Source organism: Jaculus jaculus, chromosome 16 (assembly GCF_020740685.1).
Source record: "Jaculus jaculus isolate mJacJac1 chromosome 16, mJacJac1.mat.Y.cur, whole genome shotgun sequence".
NCBI classification, from domain to species: domain Eukaryota; kingdom Metazoa; phylum Chordata; class Mammalia; order Rodentia; family Dipodidae; genus Jaculus; species Jaculus jaculus.
Window position 1 is genome coordinate 48,463,282 of NC_059117.1, and position 19,248 is coordinate 48,482,529.

Here is a 19,248-nt window from a genome sequence, read left to right on the forward strand (position 1 = left end):
ATATCTCCACGATAAGCCAAGAAGAAATTCTTTAAGATCAAGGGCTAGACTTACGTTGGTACTGTGGAATCAAACCTGGGTCCTTAGGCTTTGTAGGCAAGTGCCTTAATAGCTGGGCCATTTCTCCAGTCCATAAGCTGTCTTTGTGTGTCTTCAGTGAACTTCAAGAAGTTCTGATATCTTAGGAGCCCATCACTGGGGTGACCAGAGAGCAGCACAGGCCACTGTACTAAATGTATTAAAGTTAAATTAAGTTAAAGTATTAAATGAATTATTAAAACATAAATTATTACATTAATTCATAAATTCATTCTACAAAATAATGGGAACATTGGACTAACCAGTCTGGATCTGGATTGGCATTTCTCTTGAGTCATTTCTGATCATTTTTCTTGAGTGGCAGCTTTGCAGCCTTTTCAGAGCATTCTTTCACAATGGATGAAATGTTGTCATCTACTGCAAAAACCTGTATCGAGCTGGCAGTGTGACTGCTGACATCAGCCTTCTATTCTCTAGGTTAAGTGATTTTTTTGAAAATATTTTCATTTCTTTGCAAACAGAGAGACAGAGAAAGGAAATAGAGAGAGAGAACAAAAACAAGAGTGAGCGAGAGAGAGAGAGAAAACGGGTGGGCCAGGACCTCCTGCCTCTGCAAACGAACTTCAGATGTATGTACCACCTTGTGCATCTGGCTTTACTTGGATATTGGGAATTGAACCTGGATCCTTAGGCTTTGCAGGCAAGCACCTTAACCACTGTTGCAGTCAGGTTTGCATTGCTGGTAGAAATCACCCAACCAAGAGCAGCTTGTGAGGAAAAAAAGAGGTTCATTTTGGCTTACAGGCTCAAGGGAGAAGCTCCATGATGGCAGAGGTAAATGGTGCCATGAGCAGAGGGTGGACATCACCCCCAGCCAACATCAGGTGGACAATAGCAACAGGAGAGTATGCCAAACACTGGCAAGGGGGCACTGGCTAAAACACCCCAATAATAATAAAAAAAAAACACCCCAATAATACACCGCCTCCCAAATCTCCATCAGCTGGAAACCTAACCTTCAGAACACCTAAGTTTATGGGAAACACCTGAATCAAACCACCACAGACAGTAAGCCATCTCTCTGGCCCTATATGAAGTGATTTTTCCCAGCAGATTCCACAGCCTGTGGTCTAATGGTGACTAAATGTATGAGATTCTCTCCTAGCTCCACTGTTTGACTTATAATTGTTTCCCAGACACCTGCTGCACTGTCACTTCCAGTTAATCAGAGGACCTGGAGGACTTATACAAAGTTCCGGTTCTTCTAAGGACTTCTAAGAATTGACATCTGGGATTATAATATCCTGTACCTTCAGTCCAGGGGCAGCTGACTCAGGTTTCATAACACTTAGCTGACCTGACCCCTGAAAATCAGAACTCCATCATCTAGAATAGCATCTAATGACATTCCTTGCAACCGTGTGAGAGGGAGGGAGAGAATCTTAGTGTGTATTAAACCAAGTCAAGATGACAGTGAAGAAATGTTGGCTTTGGTCAAACTTGGTTGTCTTATTTTCCTATGATTTTTCTGGAATTAAACTTCCCACAGCACAATACCCCAGCCAGGGGTCTGGAGGCTGTCTTAAGGTTTTGCTTCTGTCTTCTGGAGGGTTCATTTACCATCTAGACGGCACTTTGCTCTGCCATTTTATATAAAAATCACTGAAGTGTTTTTTTTAAGGAACAAGAAACCATGACAAATTGGGTGAATCTGGAGTTCAAATACAGAATTTAAACAAGAAAGCTGGCACTGTGATCCACCTTGGACCTTCTGCGCCATTCATCAGCCTTAAGCTGAACCGCCCATGGTTTCTGCAGGGAGCAAGGCGACAGGGGGGAAGGGAAGTGATATGGTTTTGCTCTGATTTTATAATGAAGATGTCCTGAAATCCACCCAATTTCATGGCTCTGTTTAAGATTCATTTTTGAATCAGTTGTTGCAAAACCAGGAAGCTTTAGAGACCCCAGTGCCTCTCATCTTCCTCAGCTGTTGGCGAAGGCGGCTTAGGTGCCGCAGCTGCCACTTCCCATGGCCTTGAGGATATTTAGTTTACACACGTGTACCTGTGTCCCCTCCCACAGCCTGGGGACACGCGGTTTACACATGGTGTGCCACTGTCATGAGGATGAGGTTGTGTGAGTAGTTAGCTTTCTGTATATCGAAATATTTCCAGATCAAACATCAAGTGAGACAGTTTGTGCAAAGTACAACAAGGGCTCACTTTTGTTCAATTCAGAACTACTAAAAAGTAAGAATTTCATTGCTGTTTTGTAGTTTGTTTATTTTTAAATTTTTTGGTTCATATTTATTTATTTATTTATTTATTTGAGAGTAACAGAGAGAGAGAGAGAGAGAGAATGGGCGCGCCAGGGCTTCCAGCCACTGCAAACGAACACCAGACATGTGCACCCCATTGTGCATCTGGCTAACATGGGTCCTGGGGAATCGAGCCTCAAACTGGGGTCCTTAAGCTTACGTGGGTACTGGGGATTCAAACCTGGGTCCTTAAGCTTCACAGGCAAGCACCTTAAGTGCCAAGCCATCTCTCCAGCCCAAGTCCCTGTGTCCTGACATGTGCTATACTTTACTGGTGGTATGGGAGTCGTGCCTGGTGTGTGTTGAGAAGGGGTCCTACTGCAGATGTGGGGCGTAGCACCTCGAAGTCCACCTGTTCTCACCCCCCCACTACAGACACATTTGCTGGTATCTCAAGCCAATCATTTCTGCAAGCTGAGTTCCCAGTTACCTGAAGGGAAGGATGTGAGGACCACATGATGTGACATGCAGAAATCTCACACTGGCTTTCCTACAGTTCTCACCCTGTGTTGGCTGTCACCTAGCCGGAGGACTGACGGGAGGGGCTTCCCAAACGCTGCGTCCCAGAGCGCCCTCCTCCCCGCGCGGCAGGGCATCTTCATCCGAAGCGGCTGCGGCTACTCGGAGCCCTCGAGGTTGGGCCTTAGCCTGTCCTCATAGAGGGTCAGGTTGAGGGCTGACGAGTCGTTTCCAAGTTAAGGTGCTTCCTGTGAAGCCTCAGAACCTAGGTTCAATTCCTCAGGACCCATGTAAGCCAAATGCACAAAGTGCCACATTTTCTGGAGTTTCTTTGCAATAGCTAGAGGCCCTGGTATGCCCATTTTTTTTCTCTCTCTCAAATAAATAAGTAAATAAAATATTTTTTTAAGTGCTGGTGGAGACGCTGTGGTTCCCAGAACCCTGCTGGCTGGGATGCGGGGGCTGTGTGATGGAGATAAGCAGGCTCCCCAGGGAGGGCTGGCACTGGGTGAAGGAAGCGGCAGGGCGGGTGGGTTCGTCTCCCAGACATGAAGCTATGCTAATTGCTTTGGAAGAGAGACCTTGTTTTGGAAGCAGTGTTTGAGCAAATATAAAAATGAGAGACAGAGAGAGAAGAAAAAGAAATGCCACCACCCTCTTCCTGTACTGAAGTTTTATAATAAAATGGAACTGTCACCATGTCCATTAATCTGTTTGTTTTAATTTGGAATTTTTTTGGAAAATGGCCATCTTCTGTCCAGCTGTGGCTAGGCTCCTCATTCAAGACCCTCAGGGTCGGTGACATTTTTATTTTTCTATTTTTATCTGTTTGAAATAATTTGGCCCTTGAAGGGCAAAATAAGTTAATTTTCCAAAGTGTGTTGGTTTGTTAAGTTGCAAACCAAGTAATTGGTATAAAAATGCTTAAAGCATAAATATTTTTTCTTTTAAATTTCCAAATACTGGTGACAATCCCTTCTTCTCTCTCTCCTATTTTCTTTCTTGGGCAAGGATTGAATTTTTTTTAAAAAAATTGATTTCTTTGTAGGCAGAAAGAAAGAAGGAGGCAGAGAGAGAATGAGAACTGGCATGCTAAGGCCTCTAGCCAACTGCAAACAAATTCCAGACACATGTGCTACCTTGTGCATCTGGATTTATATGGGTACTAGGGAACCAAACCTAGGTCCTTAGGTTTTGTAGACAAGTGTCTTAACCTCCAAGGCACATCTTCATCCCAAAAATATTTAACGAACTTGGAGCTGTGCTTCCGCAGGACAGCAGAGATGTGTGAGAAGGTTTGCGGCAATGGTATGGGACGCAAGAACAGGTAGGGCATAAGGATAGCTAGTGGGGTGCTGAGAAAGGAAGCTGGATCACCCAAGGAAGCCTAGAGCCTTCCTGGCACAGCGTGGAGTGGCCCCATGCAGTAGCAGGAGCTCATGGCGTAAGCACGCTCTTTCCTTAGTGCTGCTGACTGAGTTGCCTCTGGCCTGATGTTCATGTCCTGCCTGAGCCGAGCTAATGGGGACTCTGAGCTGCAGATAGACTTGAGTCTTTTCGTTGGATGACAGTTCTCAGAGGAGTCTTTCTTCAGAACAGTACCTCTGTGTGTTAAGTGAGACATGAAGACTCAGGGAGGAAGTAGCATGTCTACCCAGGCTGGGTGGAAGGCAGAATGAGAACTAGACTGCAGCCCTGCCTACTGCTTGGAGGCCCTGGACATCCCCTCTTCCATCCATGCTTGGGCCATGGCCTGTCTACTCTGCGTGGGGTAAAACTGAGGCTTTGGGTCTCAGCTGTGAAGTGGGGTAACCTGGACAAGGACTCAGTCCACTGAGGCCTAGTCCAGTGTTTATCTTCTTCAGAATCCATGGGGACTGTATGTCAGGAAAAGACTTGAGGACAACTGCACTTCAGAGTGACCTAACAGTGCATCAGTGTTAAGTCCCTGAGAATCAAGTACCTCATGTGTCATAGAACCTATCGCTTCATCACTGTGAAATCCAAGTCAGTGGTGAGATGATCATGAAGGAGATCAGAAGACAGGGCAGGGTGCTGGGCCCTTGCCTTAATCTTTCTCTGACCCCTCATTAGTCATCACCATGGCCAGAAGGAACGCCTGGCTGGACCCAGGCTCTCCCAGATCAGTGTTCCTCTGTTGAAGTTCCCACAGTGGGCCTGGAGGGATGGCTCAGCAGTTAAGGTGCTTGTCTGCGAAGCCTACGGATTCAGGTTTGATTCCCCAGTACCCACATAAGCCAGATGCACAAGCTGGCACATGTGTCTGGAGTTCATTTGCAGTGGCTAGAGGTCCTGGTGTGCCCATTCTCTCTCTCTTAAATAAGTAAATAAAATATTTTACAAAAAGAACCATCATGCCCTGTGAACCCGGGTAATGAAGACCAGGTAAGAGAAATGACAGCAGACATCTTGTGAATCAGCAACACCTGATCATAGCGCAGAGGACCTGGGTCGGTTCAGGGCCAGCAGCTCCTCTGCTGGGGACAGGGACAGAGCTTGGTAGAGAGAGCCTGGCAGCTCCAGTCCATCCCCATCCAGTCAATCAAGTTTTCCCTAAACTGTACCCAGCACGATGACATGAATATTTGAGGTAAATACTACAATGAGAAGGTTTTGCTTTGTGGAGGTGGAAGGAGGACTGAGCTCTGGTCACTAGGGCCTGTGTTATGTTGGATCCACTCGGGGCTGGCCAGCTTCACACACCCAGCAGTTCAGGCACTGATGTATTCTCTCCTTTCATTCCAGCACTTCAGGGAGCACCTGGATAAGCTTTTTGCCAAAGGAATCGGCATGCTGGATGTAGCTCTGAACGAGGCCTTCAGCATTCTCAGTGACGTGAGCACCTCTTTGACTTGTCTCCCTTGGGGACTGAGCCGGGATTTGTGGAAGAATTGTAACCATTAGCCCTGGTGTCAGTGGGGGGAGGGGACGAGAGCAGGAGGCCACGGGCAGATAGCTACTCTGGTGGTGGTCATTAGGATAGGATGCCACCTCTGCAAGCCGGGACGATGGCATTTTGCAGATGAGCCAAAGGAAGGTCAGGCCATTGAGTCACTCAGCACTGCCCAGCTTGAATGTGGTGGGTATGCTCAGCTCCTAAGTCTGGGTTTCTCTTGTTCTTTTTTGTTTGTTCAGTTTCTTTTCTTTAAAAAAATTCATTTTAGCCCGGCGTGGTGGCGTACGCCTTTAATCCCAGCACTCGGGAGGCAGAGGTAGGAGGATCGCTGTGAGTTTGAGGCCACCCTGAGACTCCATAGTGAATTCCAGGTCAGGCTGGGCTAGAGTGAGACCCTACCTCGAAAAACCAAAAAAAAAAAAAAAAAATCATTTTATTTTATTAGAGAAAGAAAGAGGCAGGTAGAGAGAGAATGTGTGAATGGGTGTACAAGGGCCTCTAGCTACTGTAAACTCACTCCAGACACATGCACCACCTTGGGCACATCTGCCTTATGTAGGTACGGGGGAATCAAACCTGAGTCCTGAGGCTTCACAGGCAACTGCCTTAACCGCTAAGCCATGTCACCAGCCCTGCTTGTTCTTCGGGTGTCGGGATGACACCCAGGGCCTTACAGAGGTTGGTATGTGCTTGTAGCTGACTTTATTTTTCATATTCTGCTACACTGGCCCCTCAAGTCAAGGGTAGACATAATTTCTAGGGTCTTTTTTAGTGTTTAAATATTGTATTTATTTATTTATCAGAGAGAGAGAAAATAGGTGCACCAGGACCTCTATTCACTGTAAACAAATTCCAAATGCATGGGAACTGAGGAATCAAGCCTGGCTCCTTAGGGTTCGCAGGAAAGTGCCTTAACTGCTGAGCCATCTCTCCAGCCTGATTTTAGGATTTTTGAGTGTGATCAAGTGTGGAGCCTTTCGTAGGTGGACACTTTGCATGCCCGGGAATCCTGGGAGAGCCACGTCGTGAGGTCGAGCATTGAGGGTTTGAGGGTGAGGATGGAATGCCAGGCTCCTATTAGTTTAGGGAGGGTGGGACCCACCATCACTGTGATAATTATAAGCCTCCGAGATTCTTGTGGGCTGAGACACAACCTGCACACTGAGCCTTTGGGTTCCCCTCCACCTGTGCCTATGTCCTTAGGAGCATTTGCTTTCCCAGTTCATCCTCTCTTGCCCTGAAGCATCCTTTCTGCACCCCCCCCCCCCGCCTTCAGACACTCCCAGGCTGGTGATGTGCTCAGGTGAGGGCTCATCTTCCAGGGTCTCCAAATGAGAGGTGGGAGCCAGGTAGAGAGCCACCCTCCCCTTGCACATCCTCAGTGTATTCATACAGACCGACTTTCACTATTTTAAAGGGGAAAACAGGGCTGGAGAGATGGCTTAGCAGTTAAGGCACCTGCCTGCAAAACCAAAGGAAGCAGGTTTGATTCCCCAGAACCCATGTAAGCCAGACACAAAAGTTGACGCATGTGCCTTAGAGTTCGTTTGTAGTGGCCGGAGGCCCTGGTGCGCCCATATTACCTATCTCTACCTGCCTGTCTCTCTCTCTCTCTCAAATAAATAAATAAAAATATTTTTTAAACAGATGGTTGAATGTCTCTGCTGGCGTCTGGCTAGTCATGAGCACCATGTACACCTGAGTGTACATCATTATAGGTAGAAGGAAACGTCAATCTTTCTCTTGCCAGTGGGCTTTTAAATAGCCAAGTTCTTGGACAAACACAGAGGTGGCTAACCTCTGAGGAGAGTGAAGCTTTGTCTATTTTCCCTTTCATCCATGTGAGCTGTAGGAGATATAATTCTCTTCCTGTGTGGTGTTTGCATCTGCTAGCCAATGTGAAATTAAAGAAAGAAATACTGGAGATAGAGCAATGGCTTAGCAGTTACGGCACTTGTCTGCAAAGCCTAACGATCCAGGTTCAATTTCTCAGTATGCACATAAAGCCAGATATTCAAGGTGGCGCATGCATCTGGAGTTCATTTGCAGCGGATGGTATGCCAATTCTTTCCCTTTCAAATAAGCAAATAAATTAAATATTTTAAAATGCTATTTCTGAAACACATATACATGTGCATGCATGCATACACACACACACAAATCAAGATTGTGTTTGTGAGTAGAACTCAGGATGGTTCAGCAGTTATGATCATTAAATGGAATTTTCTCTCTTATAATTACCTACATTTTAAAAATTATTTTATTATTTATTTGAGAGAAAGATAAAGAGGCAAATTCAGAGAGAGAGAAAGAAAAGGGCAGATACAGATAATGGGCATGCCAGGGCCTCCAGCAGGTCCAGACAAACTCCAAATGCATGTGCCACCTCATGCATCTGGCTTACAGTGGGTTGTGGGGAGTTGAATTTGGGTCCTAAGGTTTCATAGGCAACCGCATTAACCTCCAAACGATCTCTCCATCCCATTACCTGAATTTCAGTTTGGCCATTTGGTCATTTGCTCATGTGACTCACAGGCTTGCAGTTGTGGGTACCAACAGCTTTGAAAGGAACATTCACATGAATTCGCCAGCCACCTCTGCTGTGATCTCCCCTGCAGTCTTTAGGTTCCTTGAGAACACGGACCCCATCTGCTGCAGTAGTTACTGTGGGCCTTGCCATGTGACAACCACAATTATCTTTTTTTTTTTTTTTTTTTGGTGATGAATGTGATCTTTGCAGTGATTACCTTTTAAAAATTTTTCTTAGCCAATTAAATAAAATTCGGTGACATTTCAAAGACTGTTAATCACAACCAAATGTTCTAAATGTCAGGATGCACTGAAATGCTCACTGGTAGCTGATGAGTCTCAGAGCTAATTGTAGTGCTCATCACCAGACCCTTGTCATTGTCATTATTGTGGAAAACACTTTCATCACTCATGCTATTCATTGAAAATAAAAAAAAAAAACTTCCAGACAAATATGAAGCAAAGAGATATGACTCATCAAAGCATTCGAATCTAATCGCATTCTTCAAACTCCTTCAGCTACACATTGAATCAGGGAAGATGAGAGGCCCGGCCTGAGAGGAAAGTCATGTTTTGAAATAACTCCTGGCAGCCTCTACTTCCAGTCCACATTATTCAGATATCTTCATTCCTCTTTTTTATTTTAAATATTTATTTTATTTTATTTATTAGTGAGAGAGAGAGAGAGAGAAAGGGAATGGGCACTCCAGGGCCTTCAGCTACTGCAAACGAACTCCAGACACATGTATGACCTTGTGCATCTGGCTTATGTGGGTTCTGTGGAATTGAACCTGGGTCCTTAGGCTTCTCAGGCAAGTACCTTAACCACTAAGCAATCTCTGCAGCTCTGAAAGTGGTTCTTTCTATGTGGATGGGGTGGGAGAGGCTTGATTCGGATTCAGTAATGATTAGAATATCACAGTTGTGGGTGGGTAGACATAGCAAGGGGACAGTTTTGAGGTTGAGCTCTCAGCCACACTTTGAGTATAAGTTGTTGCTGATTGCTTTCTGTTGAAGAGTTGAGAGGTCTTTCAGGATGTTCTGAGAGTATGCAAGATAATTATTCACTTTTATCTTCTGAGAAAGCATTCTGTGGAATAGTATGTTATATTGATATATATTATGGACTTTCAGAAGGACAGGTAGAGAACTTGGGACAGGGTGGTTTTCATTTTCAGATATTTCAGTATATTCATTAAAAAAAATGGCATACCATAGTCCTAGTCCACTATTAATTTGAGGGCACAGACATGGTCTGAGGTCTGGGAGCGGCTGTGGGGCCAGGACTGAAAAGGAAGCAAGTGTCTGGCACATGCGCTTTAAAGAGGAATTACTCTCAGGGTCACAACCCGAGGATGGCCACATGACTGGGATTTTAGAAGGAATAGAAGGACAAAAAACAGAAGACAGAATTAATTGTAATTTGTGGGGTCCTACCATGTATTGATATTAGTCTATTTTTAAAATAATTAACATATTTATTTATTTGAGAGAGAAGGAGAGACAAAGAGAGAATGAGAAAGAATGGGTATGCCAGGTCTCCTAGCCATTGCAAACAAACTCCAGATGTATGCAGCATTTTATGCATCTGGCTTACATGGGTACTGGGGCATTGAATCCAGGTCATTAGTGTTTGCAGGCAAACACCTTAACTGCTAAGCCATCTTTCCAGCCCTCACTTGGCATTACATTTTAAAGATCCACCTCGCTACATAACCAAAATAAAAGCCTTGCCTTAAACACAGGAACCCTGGGGATATACTCAAACTAGGACAGTCACCATCTGCTAAAGACCCTCAGTCTCATTACTGAAATTGTTCAGATGTTCTGGGATGCAAATGTGAGGGCTGGTCTAGCATCCAGTGACCCGAGCTGTCAAATAGTAATCATATCATCTTGGGTACATTAGGTTACCTCTCTATGACTCAATTTACCTACCTAGAAAGGAGGTAATGATATGACTAACCTGTAAGGCTAGGAAATATTCAGTAAGTTTGTGCATGCACCCTGGCATACAATCAGCTTTTGGCCTCTGTTTTAACAACCATAAAAGTGTGCTGTTTTCATCTTTTTGAGGTAGGGAGAAGGTTTAAGGTAGGTCTCAGTCTAGCCTAAGCTGACCTTGAATTCACTATGTAGTCTCAGACTGGCCTTGAACTCACTTATAAATGACAAAATGAATGCCTGGGCAAGAGAGCAATGAAGGTACATAGATAGGGTGTTGGGATAGAGTTAAGGCTTTCCACTCTACCATGGTACCCCTCCATGGTTCAAGTTGGTGTTCTGTTGGCTTCAGGGAAATTTCTTCCATCCATCCACCCAGTCATTTGTGGTGAAACTCCATGTCAGGTTTCAAGCGCATTCTTAACTCTGAGCACTCGTCGCTCCCACCTGCTTGCTGTCTTTGCTCTGTGGGTCGCCAGTGTCCAGCCAGCAAGGCCTGAAGTGTCCTCCATCCTTCCCTCGCATGATGGCCAATGGCTTGATGGCATCAGGACCATGTTCCCACTCACTGCCTCTCCTGGAATGCCCTTCCTTCAGGTAGTCCTCAAACATCACCATCTCAGTGAAGTTTTCTCTGTTTTTCTAAAACTGTCCCTTGGGCTGGAGAGATGGTTTAGCGGTTAAGCGCTTGCCTGTGAAGCCTAAGGACCCCGGTTCGAGGCTCAATTCCCCAGGACCCACGTTAGCCAGATGCACAAGGGGGCGCACGCGTCTGGAGTTTGTTTGCAGTGGCTAGAGGCCCTGGCGCGCCCATTCTCGCTCTCTCTATCTCTATCTGCCTCTTTCTCTCTCTGTCGCTCTCAAATAAATAAATAAATAAAATAAAAACAAAAATTTAAAACTGTCCCTTCTTAGTTTCCTGTCTCTCTCTTTCTGCTTTGCTTTTTCTTTCTTCCTTTCTGAGCATTATTGCTTTCACAAACACAGCATTGGGCTAGAGAGATGGCTTAGTGGTTAAAGTGCTTGCCTGAGAAGCCTAAGGACCCAGGTTTGATTCCCCAGTACTCACATAAGCCAGATGCACAAAGTGACACATGTGTCTAGAGCTCATTTGCACTGGCTAGAGGCCTGGTGTGCCCATTCTCTCTCTCTCTGTATCTATCTATCTGCCTCTGTCTCTCAAATAAATAAATAAAGTAAAAAAATGGCATCATTTACTCTTTTTTTTTTGCCTCTGTGTGTGTGTGTGTGTCTTCCCTAAGAGCATAAAGACTAAGGAGATGTTTACGTGTCTCATCCCCAGCACTCTTCAGGAACTTTAGCCAGTGATTAAACTTTGTAGATACAATGGAAGGAGTGCTCAGTACTGATGAGGAAAAGCATTCTGAGTGCTTCCCCTGCCTTAGGGTTGCATGTGATTGTGGCATGTTTAAAGGACATGATGTCACCTTGAACTTCATCACTAATGACATTCGTTGGGAGATTTTCACCTCTGGCAATTAGGTTTATTCCCTAGCCTGGGAGTTTTGTGTACTGGGGTTAAACCCAGGGCCTTGCACCTATACAGTAAGTGCTCCACTGTGAAACCGCATCTCAGCACCCCCACCCACCCACTCTATAACCCAGGCTGACCTCAAACTTGTGGCAATCCTCCTGCCTCTGTTTCCTGAGATTACAGGCAGATGTTGCCATGCCTGGCTATGGCTGGCATCTTCTAAAACATTATATAAAGCTGTATATTAAAGAAGCTGAGGTCTATAGTTTCAGGATGCCATATACAATGCCAAATTAATACAAAAGGTTACTTGCTGAAAACATATATTTTGGGTTGGCAAAATGTCTCAGCGGTTAAGACGCTTGCCAGAGAAGCCTAAGGCCCCAAGCTGGATTCCCCAATACCCGCATAAAGCCAGATGCACAAGGTAGCATAAGCATCTAGAGTTTGTTTGCACTGGCTAGAGTACTTGGTATGCCTATTCTCTCTCTCCCTGTCTCTCCTTCTCTCAGTCTATATATGTGCCTTTCTGTCTTTCAAATAAATAAAATATTTTTAAAAAACAATTATTTTAAGCACATTTTCCAAAAGAAGTCATAAGCTTCCAATGTGATGTCATTTTCCTGACTGTATTCTTGAGTTGCTCAAAACCATGTTGATTTTATCACATGGTATGATCTATACCTGTCTGGCCCACTCAGATCAGCTGCATTTAGATTTTGAAAGAGATGCCTTCTCTCACATATTCTGATGCTTATATCATGCACCCTAAAAGGTCCTTGTGCAATTCCCTAGGGCCTGTTTTCTGCGTTGGGGCCCAGGTTTGAAGGAAGAGGGCTTGGGCAGGCTGTGAGGATGCAGTTAGGAAGCCCTCCGCAGCCTGCATTGGCTCTAGCTCGTCAGAGCACATTGTCTCTGCAGAAAGGCTGCTGCTATGGTGTGCGCCAAGCCCTTGACCTAAAGGTGCCCCTCGGCCCAAGATTGCATGCCCCGAAGTCTTGTGGACCCCCAGGCTCTCTGATGAGTGTTTTACCTTGAACTTCTCTCTTCCCACAGTTCAATCACACAGGACAGGGGAGCATCTGTAGCCAGGCCATCATGCTCATAACTGATGGCGCAGTGGACACCTATGACACCATCTTTGCCAAATACAACTGGCCAGATCGGAAGGTAAGTCGATGCCAGCACAACTGCGCAGACACATCGTGACATTTGCAGAGATGTGACCTGAGGCCACTTCATCCCGTAATGACCGGTGGTTTCTCAGCCTTATGTTTGTGGGCTGACCTAAACCGAGTGCTATGACTTTGTTGTTTTAGAAAATGAGACTGTTTGAGAGAGGAAAACATGTAAAGATATGTCTAATATGCCCCATGAAGGGATTTATTGCAAAGTGTACTCTGTTCCTATTGGAAACCCTTTACTTTCTTACTTTTTTTTATTGATTTATTGATTTGAGACAGAGAGAGAGAAATAAAAGAGGCAGATAGAAGGAGAGGATGGGCATGCCAGAACCTCCAGCCAGTGTAAATAAACTCTAGATGCACGTACTGCCTTGTGCATCTAGCATAAATTGGTACTGAGGAATAGAACCTGGGTCCTGTGGCCTTAACCATTAAGAATCTCTCCGGCCCCACTTCTCTTTTATTTGTTTTTCTTGGATGCAGGGCAGTCTGGTAGGCCTTGAATCTGGAGAAGTCAACTGCATTGGCCTTGAAGCCATCTCCTCCAGGAGCCATGCTTCTGCAGTGCTTTCTTGGACCCTCAGTCTACCCAGGACTCTCTCTCCCTTGATACTGTTCCCTGGCCTTGTGAAAGCTTGTCTTTTCTCTGTCCTAGTACTTTTCTGGGTTTCCAAGTGAACTTTTTTTTTTTATCTTATAAACCCTCATATTGAGGTATCCATGACCAACATTATATTTTTTAATATTTATTTATGAAAGATTGGGAGAGAATGGGCACTCCAGGCTGCAAATGAATTCTGGACACATGGGCCATGTTGTGCATCTGGCTTTACATGGGTATCAGGGAATTGAACCCTGGCCAGCAGGCTTTATAAGCAAGCACCTTTAGGTGTTGAGCTATTTTCCCTACCATAATGTTACTATTTTAAAAAATATTTTAGGGCTGGAGAGATGGTTTAGCAGTTAACGCAGTTGCCTGAAAAGCAAAAGGACCCAGTTTTGATTCCCCAGGACCCATGTAAGCCAGATACACAAAGGTGGCACATGTGTCTGCAGTCTGTTTGCAGTGGCTAAAGGCCCTGGCATGCTTATTCTCTGTCTCTCTCTCTTCCTCTCTCTCTCTCTCTCTCAAATAAATAAAAGTCATTTATTTATTTGAAAGCAGAGATAGAAGAGAGATAGACAGAGAGAGTGGGGGCACCAAAGCCTCTAGCAACTGCAAACATACTCCAGAGGCTTGTACCACCTTGAACATCTGGCTTACGGAGGCCCTGGGGAATTGAACCTGGGCCATCAGGTTTTGCAAACAAGCACTGTTAGTTGCTGAGCCATCTTTCCAGCTTATACATTTTGTATAGCTGGGTTCCCAAATGGCTGATACCTGATAGTTAACATTGGAAACAGTGAGCCTCTCTGAAGTTGGGGCGGGGTGGGGGCTTGCTCTGCTGGGCTACCTGACTGGCTCTCCAGGAGTAAGTCTGACCCCCCCAGGAAGCACTGAGTTTTGAACCTAGCCCTTAACAGAGATAGATGCTCCTTACTGGACAGAATGATTTGAGATGCCAGCAGTGTTTTGAGTGATGGTTTTCAGAGACAGGCACAGAGGCCAAAGCACTGGGAACGTCTTATGTTACTTGTAATGAGAGTATAGAATGCAAGCTGCAAAATCCTGTGTCTGCAGATGAAACATGAATCTCAACATAGCTTTCCAATGGCCCAGCCCCAACTTTAAGCCCTGTGTGTTCTTGGATTCATTGGAGCCATGTTCATAAAATGAAACCGATTTTCTTTCTCTAGTCAAAGGAGTTCTATTCGTTATTAGAAATGAACCATGTGCTCCCTGTCCTTGTGCGCCATTCTGAAGCACGCTGACATTCACAGTCACCCACATTCTCCTCGTGATGAACTTCCTCATGAGGGTACAGGTCATAAATTTGCATAGGAGCTCAACATGATTGAGCGCTGCAGAAAAATGAGATGATGTGGGAGCTCTCGGCAGCCATCTTTCTCCATTATTTTGAACATAAGTTATTTAGGAGAGGGCTGTGTCTGTCATGTGGTAATTGGAAATCTTCAGGATTGTAAAATCAGGAAGTAGGCTCAGGAGAGAGACAGTGGTCCTAAGGATGGAGCATTATTCCCATAAAAACAGCAGCTCTCACAGCCGGGCATATTGATGCACACCTTTAATCCCAAAACTTGGGAGGCTGAGGTAGGAAGATCACTATGAGTTCAAGGCCAGCCTAAGACTATATAGTGAATTCCAGGTCAGCCTGAGCTTGAGTGAGACCCTACCTGGAAAACACACACACATACAGCAGTTCTCGCTGTTTATAGGTTAACCAGGCCTCGGCCTCCCTGGAGGGCTGATTCCCACACACCGCCAGCCTCGCACTTCTGATTCTGTTGAGCACAAGAGCCCAAGTGGCTACAGTGCCAAAAAGTCCTTGGGTGACACGGACCCTGCTACTGGGATCCACTGATGTAAGAAGCTGCCTGCAAAATAGGATTTGCTACTTGCAGGGCCTCGACCACTTCTGCTCCCTTCCACTGACTGGTACAGGATCAGATCCCTTGGTCCAATCCCATGCGATTGTTTTTTAATAAGTAGAAATTTTGTATGGACACATCTTGTGTTTGTCCTATCCTTTCCCTCCTCCCTGCCCCCATTCTGCTGAGGGCCCATCTTAGTGGGGTTTCTGGAATTCACCATGGAGTTGTGGGTTATGAGTTGTGAGAGCTGTAGTCAGTCATTGGTGGGGGGAAGGAAGTGCTTCTGGCTATTCCCTCCCACCCTGTGGATCTTATAATCTTTCCACCTCCTCTTCCACAAAATTCCCTGAGCCTTTGTGGGTGTGTTTTAAGTCTGCTTCAGTGTTGAGCTCTCAGCAGCTTCTGGGTTTCTGCTGTGGTGTGTTGTGAGCATTCTTAGTGTCTGCTCTATCACCCTGGTGCTGGGGGTCAGGCTCCCTTGGAAGCAGCACACTTGCTTATCTCACCCGTTCCTCAGTGGCGTCACCTGAGCCCTGGCTGATGTATGAAGAGTAGTTCATCACCTGTCAGGAAGTCAGCTATCTATTCTTGTCATGCTGATAGTTTTTGGTTGACCTTGGTTCTCACTGCTTTCTGAAAAAGAAAAACAGATTCTCTAACAGAGGCTCTCAGGATAGATTGAAGGGGATAAGCATTGTTAATTTAGAGAGACTTTAATGGCAGTAGCCTTTTTTTTGGCCAAAGACTAGTGGAAACTTCTTGATGGAGTCTGTTGTCTTGGTCTCCACAGGGTTCTGACTTGGTTCCTAGTTCCAGCCAAGGATTCCTTTCCACTGAGTGGATCTCTTAGCCAATCAGAGAGCCATGGTTACCCACCTGGGCTGGGTGCAACCATTGCACAGGTGTGTACATCTTGTCAGGCTGGTTGCTAACTATCTGGGAACTGGCTTCCATCCAGACTCTAGCTGGATCTCTATGTTCTGTGTCTGCAGCATGGGGTGTCCTCCGCAATAGGGTCTTACCTTTTACCTTGGGTGGGTAATCAAGTGACTTGACAGAGCCTGACTTGACCCACCCACCATTGATGAAGCTGCTCATGGCTGATCGAGATGTACAGAGCTCCATAGGTGTTGTCTTCCATTGCTGGGACACATGGCTGACCAGAAGCAGCTGATGGCTGTGAAGAGTTTCTTTTGGCTTACAGTCTTGAGGGGAAGTTCCACAATGGCATGGGAAAAATGGTGGAGCAGAGGCTGGGCGTTGTGCCTTGCCACAGTGGGTGGAAAGTAACAAGCGTGAGCTGAGTGCTGGTGGGGAGAAGCTGGGTAACAAGACCTGCAAAGCTCCCCCTGCAACACACCGCCTCCAGCCAGGCCTCGCCTCTCAGCTGCCACTGGTTGAGGACCAAGTGTTCGAAACATGTGAGTTTACTGGGAACATTGGACCCAAACCAGCACAAGGAGGCACACCTTCCTGCCCAATACTATAACCTCTCCGGGTCTCTCTTTCACTTCCAGAGTTAGGGAAACACCTTATTCTGAGCAATCCTATCACCTTGCACTTGGTCCTGCTCCTGCCAAGAATTGTGACCCAGCACCCCCAGTGACCTGATGGCTGCTGCCCTCTAAGGTTAACATCTTGTATAATCTCATCACCTTGAACACGGATAGGTCCTTTAGTTTGTTTCTAATGAATCCAATCTTGTAACTATGTAGGGACTTTTGTCCCAAGCCAACAGATTTGTGAGCTATCATCCCAAATGGATTATCCAGTTTAAACACTATGGGAGAGCTGGAGAGATGTCTTAGCAGTTAAGGTACTTTCCCACGAGGCCTAAGTACCTAGGTTCAGTTACCCAGTATCCATATAAAGCAACACTACATTCTCTCTTGTGCTGCATGAGTTAGCTTTCTGGGCAACAGTCCTGCTCCACAGTGTCAGGGGAGGTCAGGAACAAGATTCAAGTGGTCTCTGTCTTCTAACCATGACCTCTCTCCTCAGGTAGCATCTAGATAGAATGGGTGTGCCAGGGCCTCTAGCCATTGCAAATGACTCCAGACACATGTGCCACCTTGTGCATCTGGCTTATGTGGGTACTAGAGAATTGAACCTAGGTCCTTAGGTTTTCCAGACTAACTGCTAATAAAACCATCTCTCCAACCCTAAGTGTAACTTTTAAAGCTGTTTGGCATGTGCCTAGGTCCACCTTGCTCAAAGCAAGTATGTAGTACAGCTTCTTAAGCCCTGTTGGGAAAAGGAAGGCATTATTAGTGATTTACCCCACCACTATCTGCAAAGGCAGCCTTGTGATTGCCCATGTAATACATCCCTCACCAGCATTTTATTTCCAAGGGTGGAAGCGAGGAGCTATTTATTCATTTATGGGGATGACATTTACTTTTGCTTAATATCCTGCAGTTAGTGGCTTAACAGTTGCTCTTACATGTTGGGAATGAAATATGAACTGCTCAGCATGAGCAATGCTCATCTGAGATCTGCTTTGAGAACCAAAGCTGTGCTGGTTAAATTAGGGAAATGGTGGGGCCTGCCATTACACCACCCCTTTTCCAACTTAGAGTCATGGGGTGATTTATCACAACCTATTACTGCCCCATGTACACCCAAGACAGAGAAGCACTGGCCAGGTGGGTCCAAGAAGGACAAGTTAAATGACGTGGAACAGGACTTGATAGACTGGTACTCACTAGCCTGGCCTGATGTCAGCCCCTACCTGCTTTGGGAGTCTATGTGCTAACAATGCTTGCGTTTTTATAAAAATATTTTTGTTTATTTATTTGAGAAAGAGAAAGAGGCGGATAGAGAGAGAATGGGTGCACAAGGGCCTCCAGCCACTGAAAATGAACTCCAAACACATGCATCACCTATTGCATCTGAACCTGGGTCCTCAGGCTGCACAGGCAAGCACCTTAACCACTAAGCCATCTCTCCAGCCCAGCTTGTGTATTTTTAAATAAAACATATAAAAGGAAGACTATTTCATGATGTAAGAAAAGTATATGAAATATAACTTTCAGAGTTCATAGACAATGTCTTTTAAGCACATTAATTCCCATTTGTTTTGCATATTGTCTATAGTGGATGCCTAGGTTTAGTTGTAACAGAGATGGCCCACAGAGGCTGAAATATTGACTCTGTGACCTGTGACCACTTAAGGACAGTGTCAGCGCTTGGCCTAAAGGACCTTTGTAGAAAATAGAGAAGCCACTGTGTTGTTGGAAGTCATTGAGACCCCTCAGGGCATCTCATGAATCATGAGATGCAGCCAAGGATGGCCAGGAAGGTCTGGTCCTTCCCTTCCTTCCCAGAACTCCTTTCTACAGACTAACAGCGAGAGGGGTGAGGACTTGAGAGGAATATACCTTTCCTTGCTAGGGACCCTCCCCAGGGTGCTTTGCTCTGCTCAGCCAAGAGTGCTTCTTTTTCCCACCCTCCTCCCAGTGCCTCCATCACTGCCGAGTTAGAGCTGGGTTGCCTGCTCAGGACTCGTCCGCTCAGGAGTGGAGCAGGCTCGGGAGCCAGAAGTTGGAACCAAGGTTAGGAAGGAAGAGTCTTTTGAACTGTTACACATGATTACATCTTGGCATTGGTTTTGGTGATGGCACAGGCACCTGGCAGAGCATCAGTCATAGTTCTCAGGTCACCGGAGCAACAGAGGGAAAACCCCTCCCTTTTTGAGGAAATAGACAGAGATTTCCTCTTAGTCTTGACTCCTAACAAAATGATATGGACTGGGTTGCTCACTAACATAGTTACCCATATGTATCATAATTTGGAGACAAGTTCAAGATCAGGAGCTGGAGATATGGCTCAGCAGTTATTAAGACACTTGCCTGCAAAGCCTAAGGACCTA

The 19,248-nt window shown here is 45.6% G+C and overlaps 1 protein-coding gene across 2 annotated transcripts in view; it reads left to right on the forward strand.

The window, feature by feature from the left end:
• Positions 1 to 19,248, forward strand: part of Cacna2d3 (calcium voltage-gated channel auxiliary subunit alpha2delta 3) — an 877,750-nt gene that overhangs the window by 423,999 nt on the left and 434,503 nt on the right. For both annotated transcript variants that reach the window (XM_004652732.3, XM_045136092.1), the window contains exons 10-11: positions 5,582 to 5,671; positions 12,757 to 12,870. In XM_004652732.3, coding sequence (XP_004652789.3) covers positions 5,582 to 5,671; positions 12,757 to 12,870 — 204 coding nt within the window. The remainder of the gene's footprint in view (positions 1 to 5,581; positions 5,672 to 12,756; positions 12,871 to 19,248) is intronic.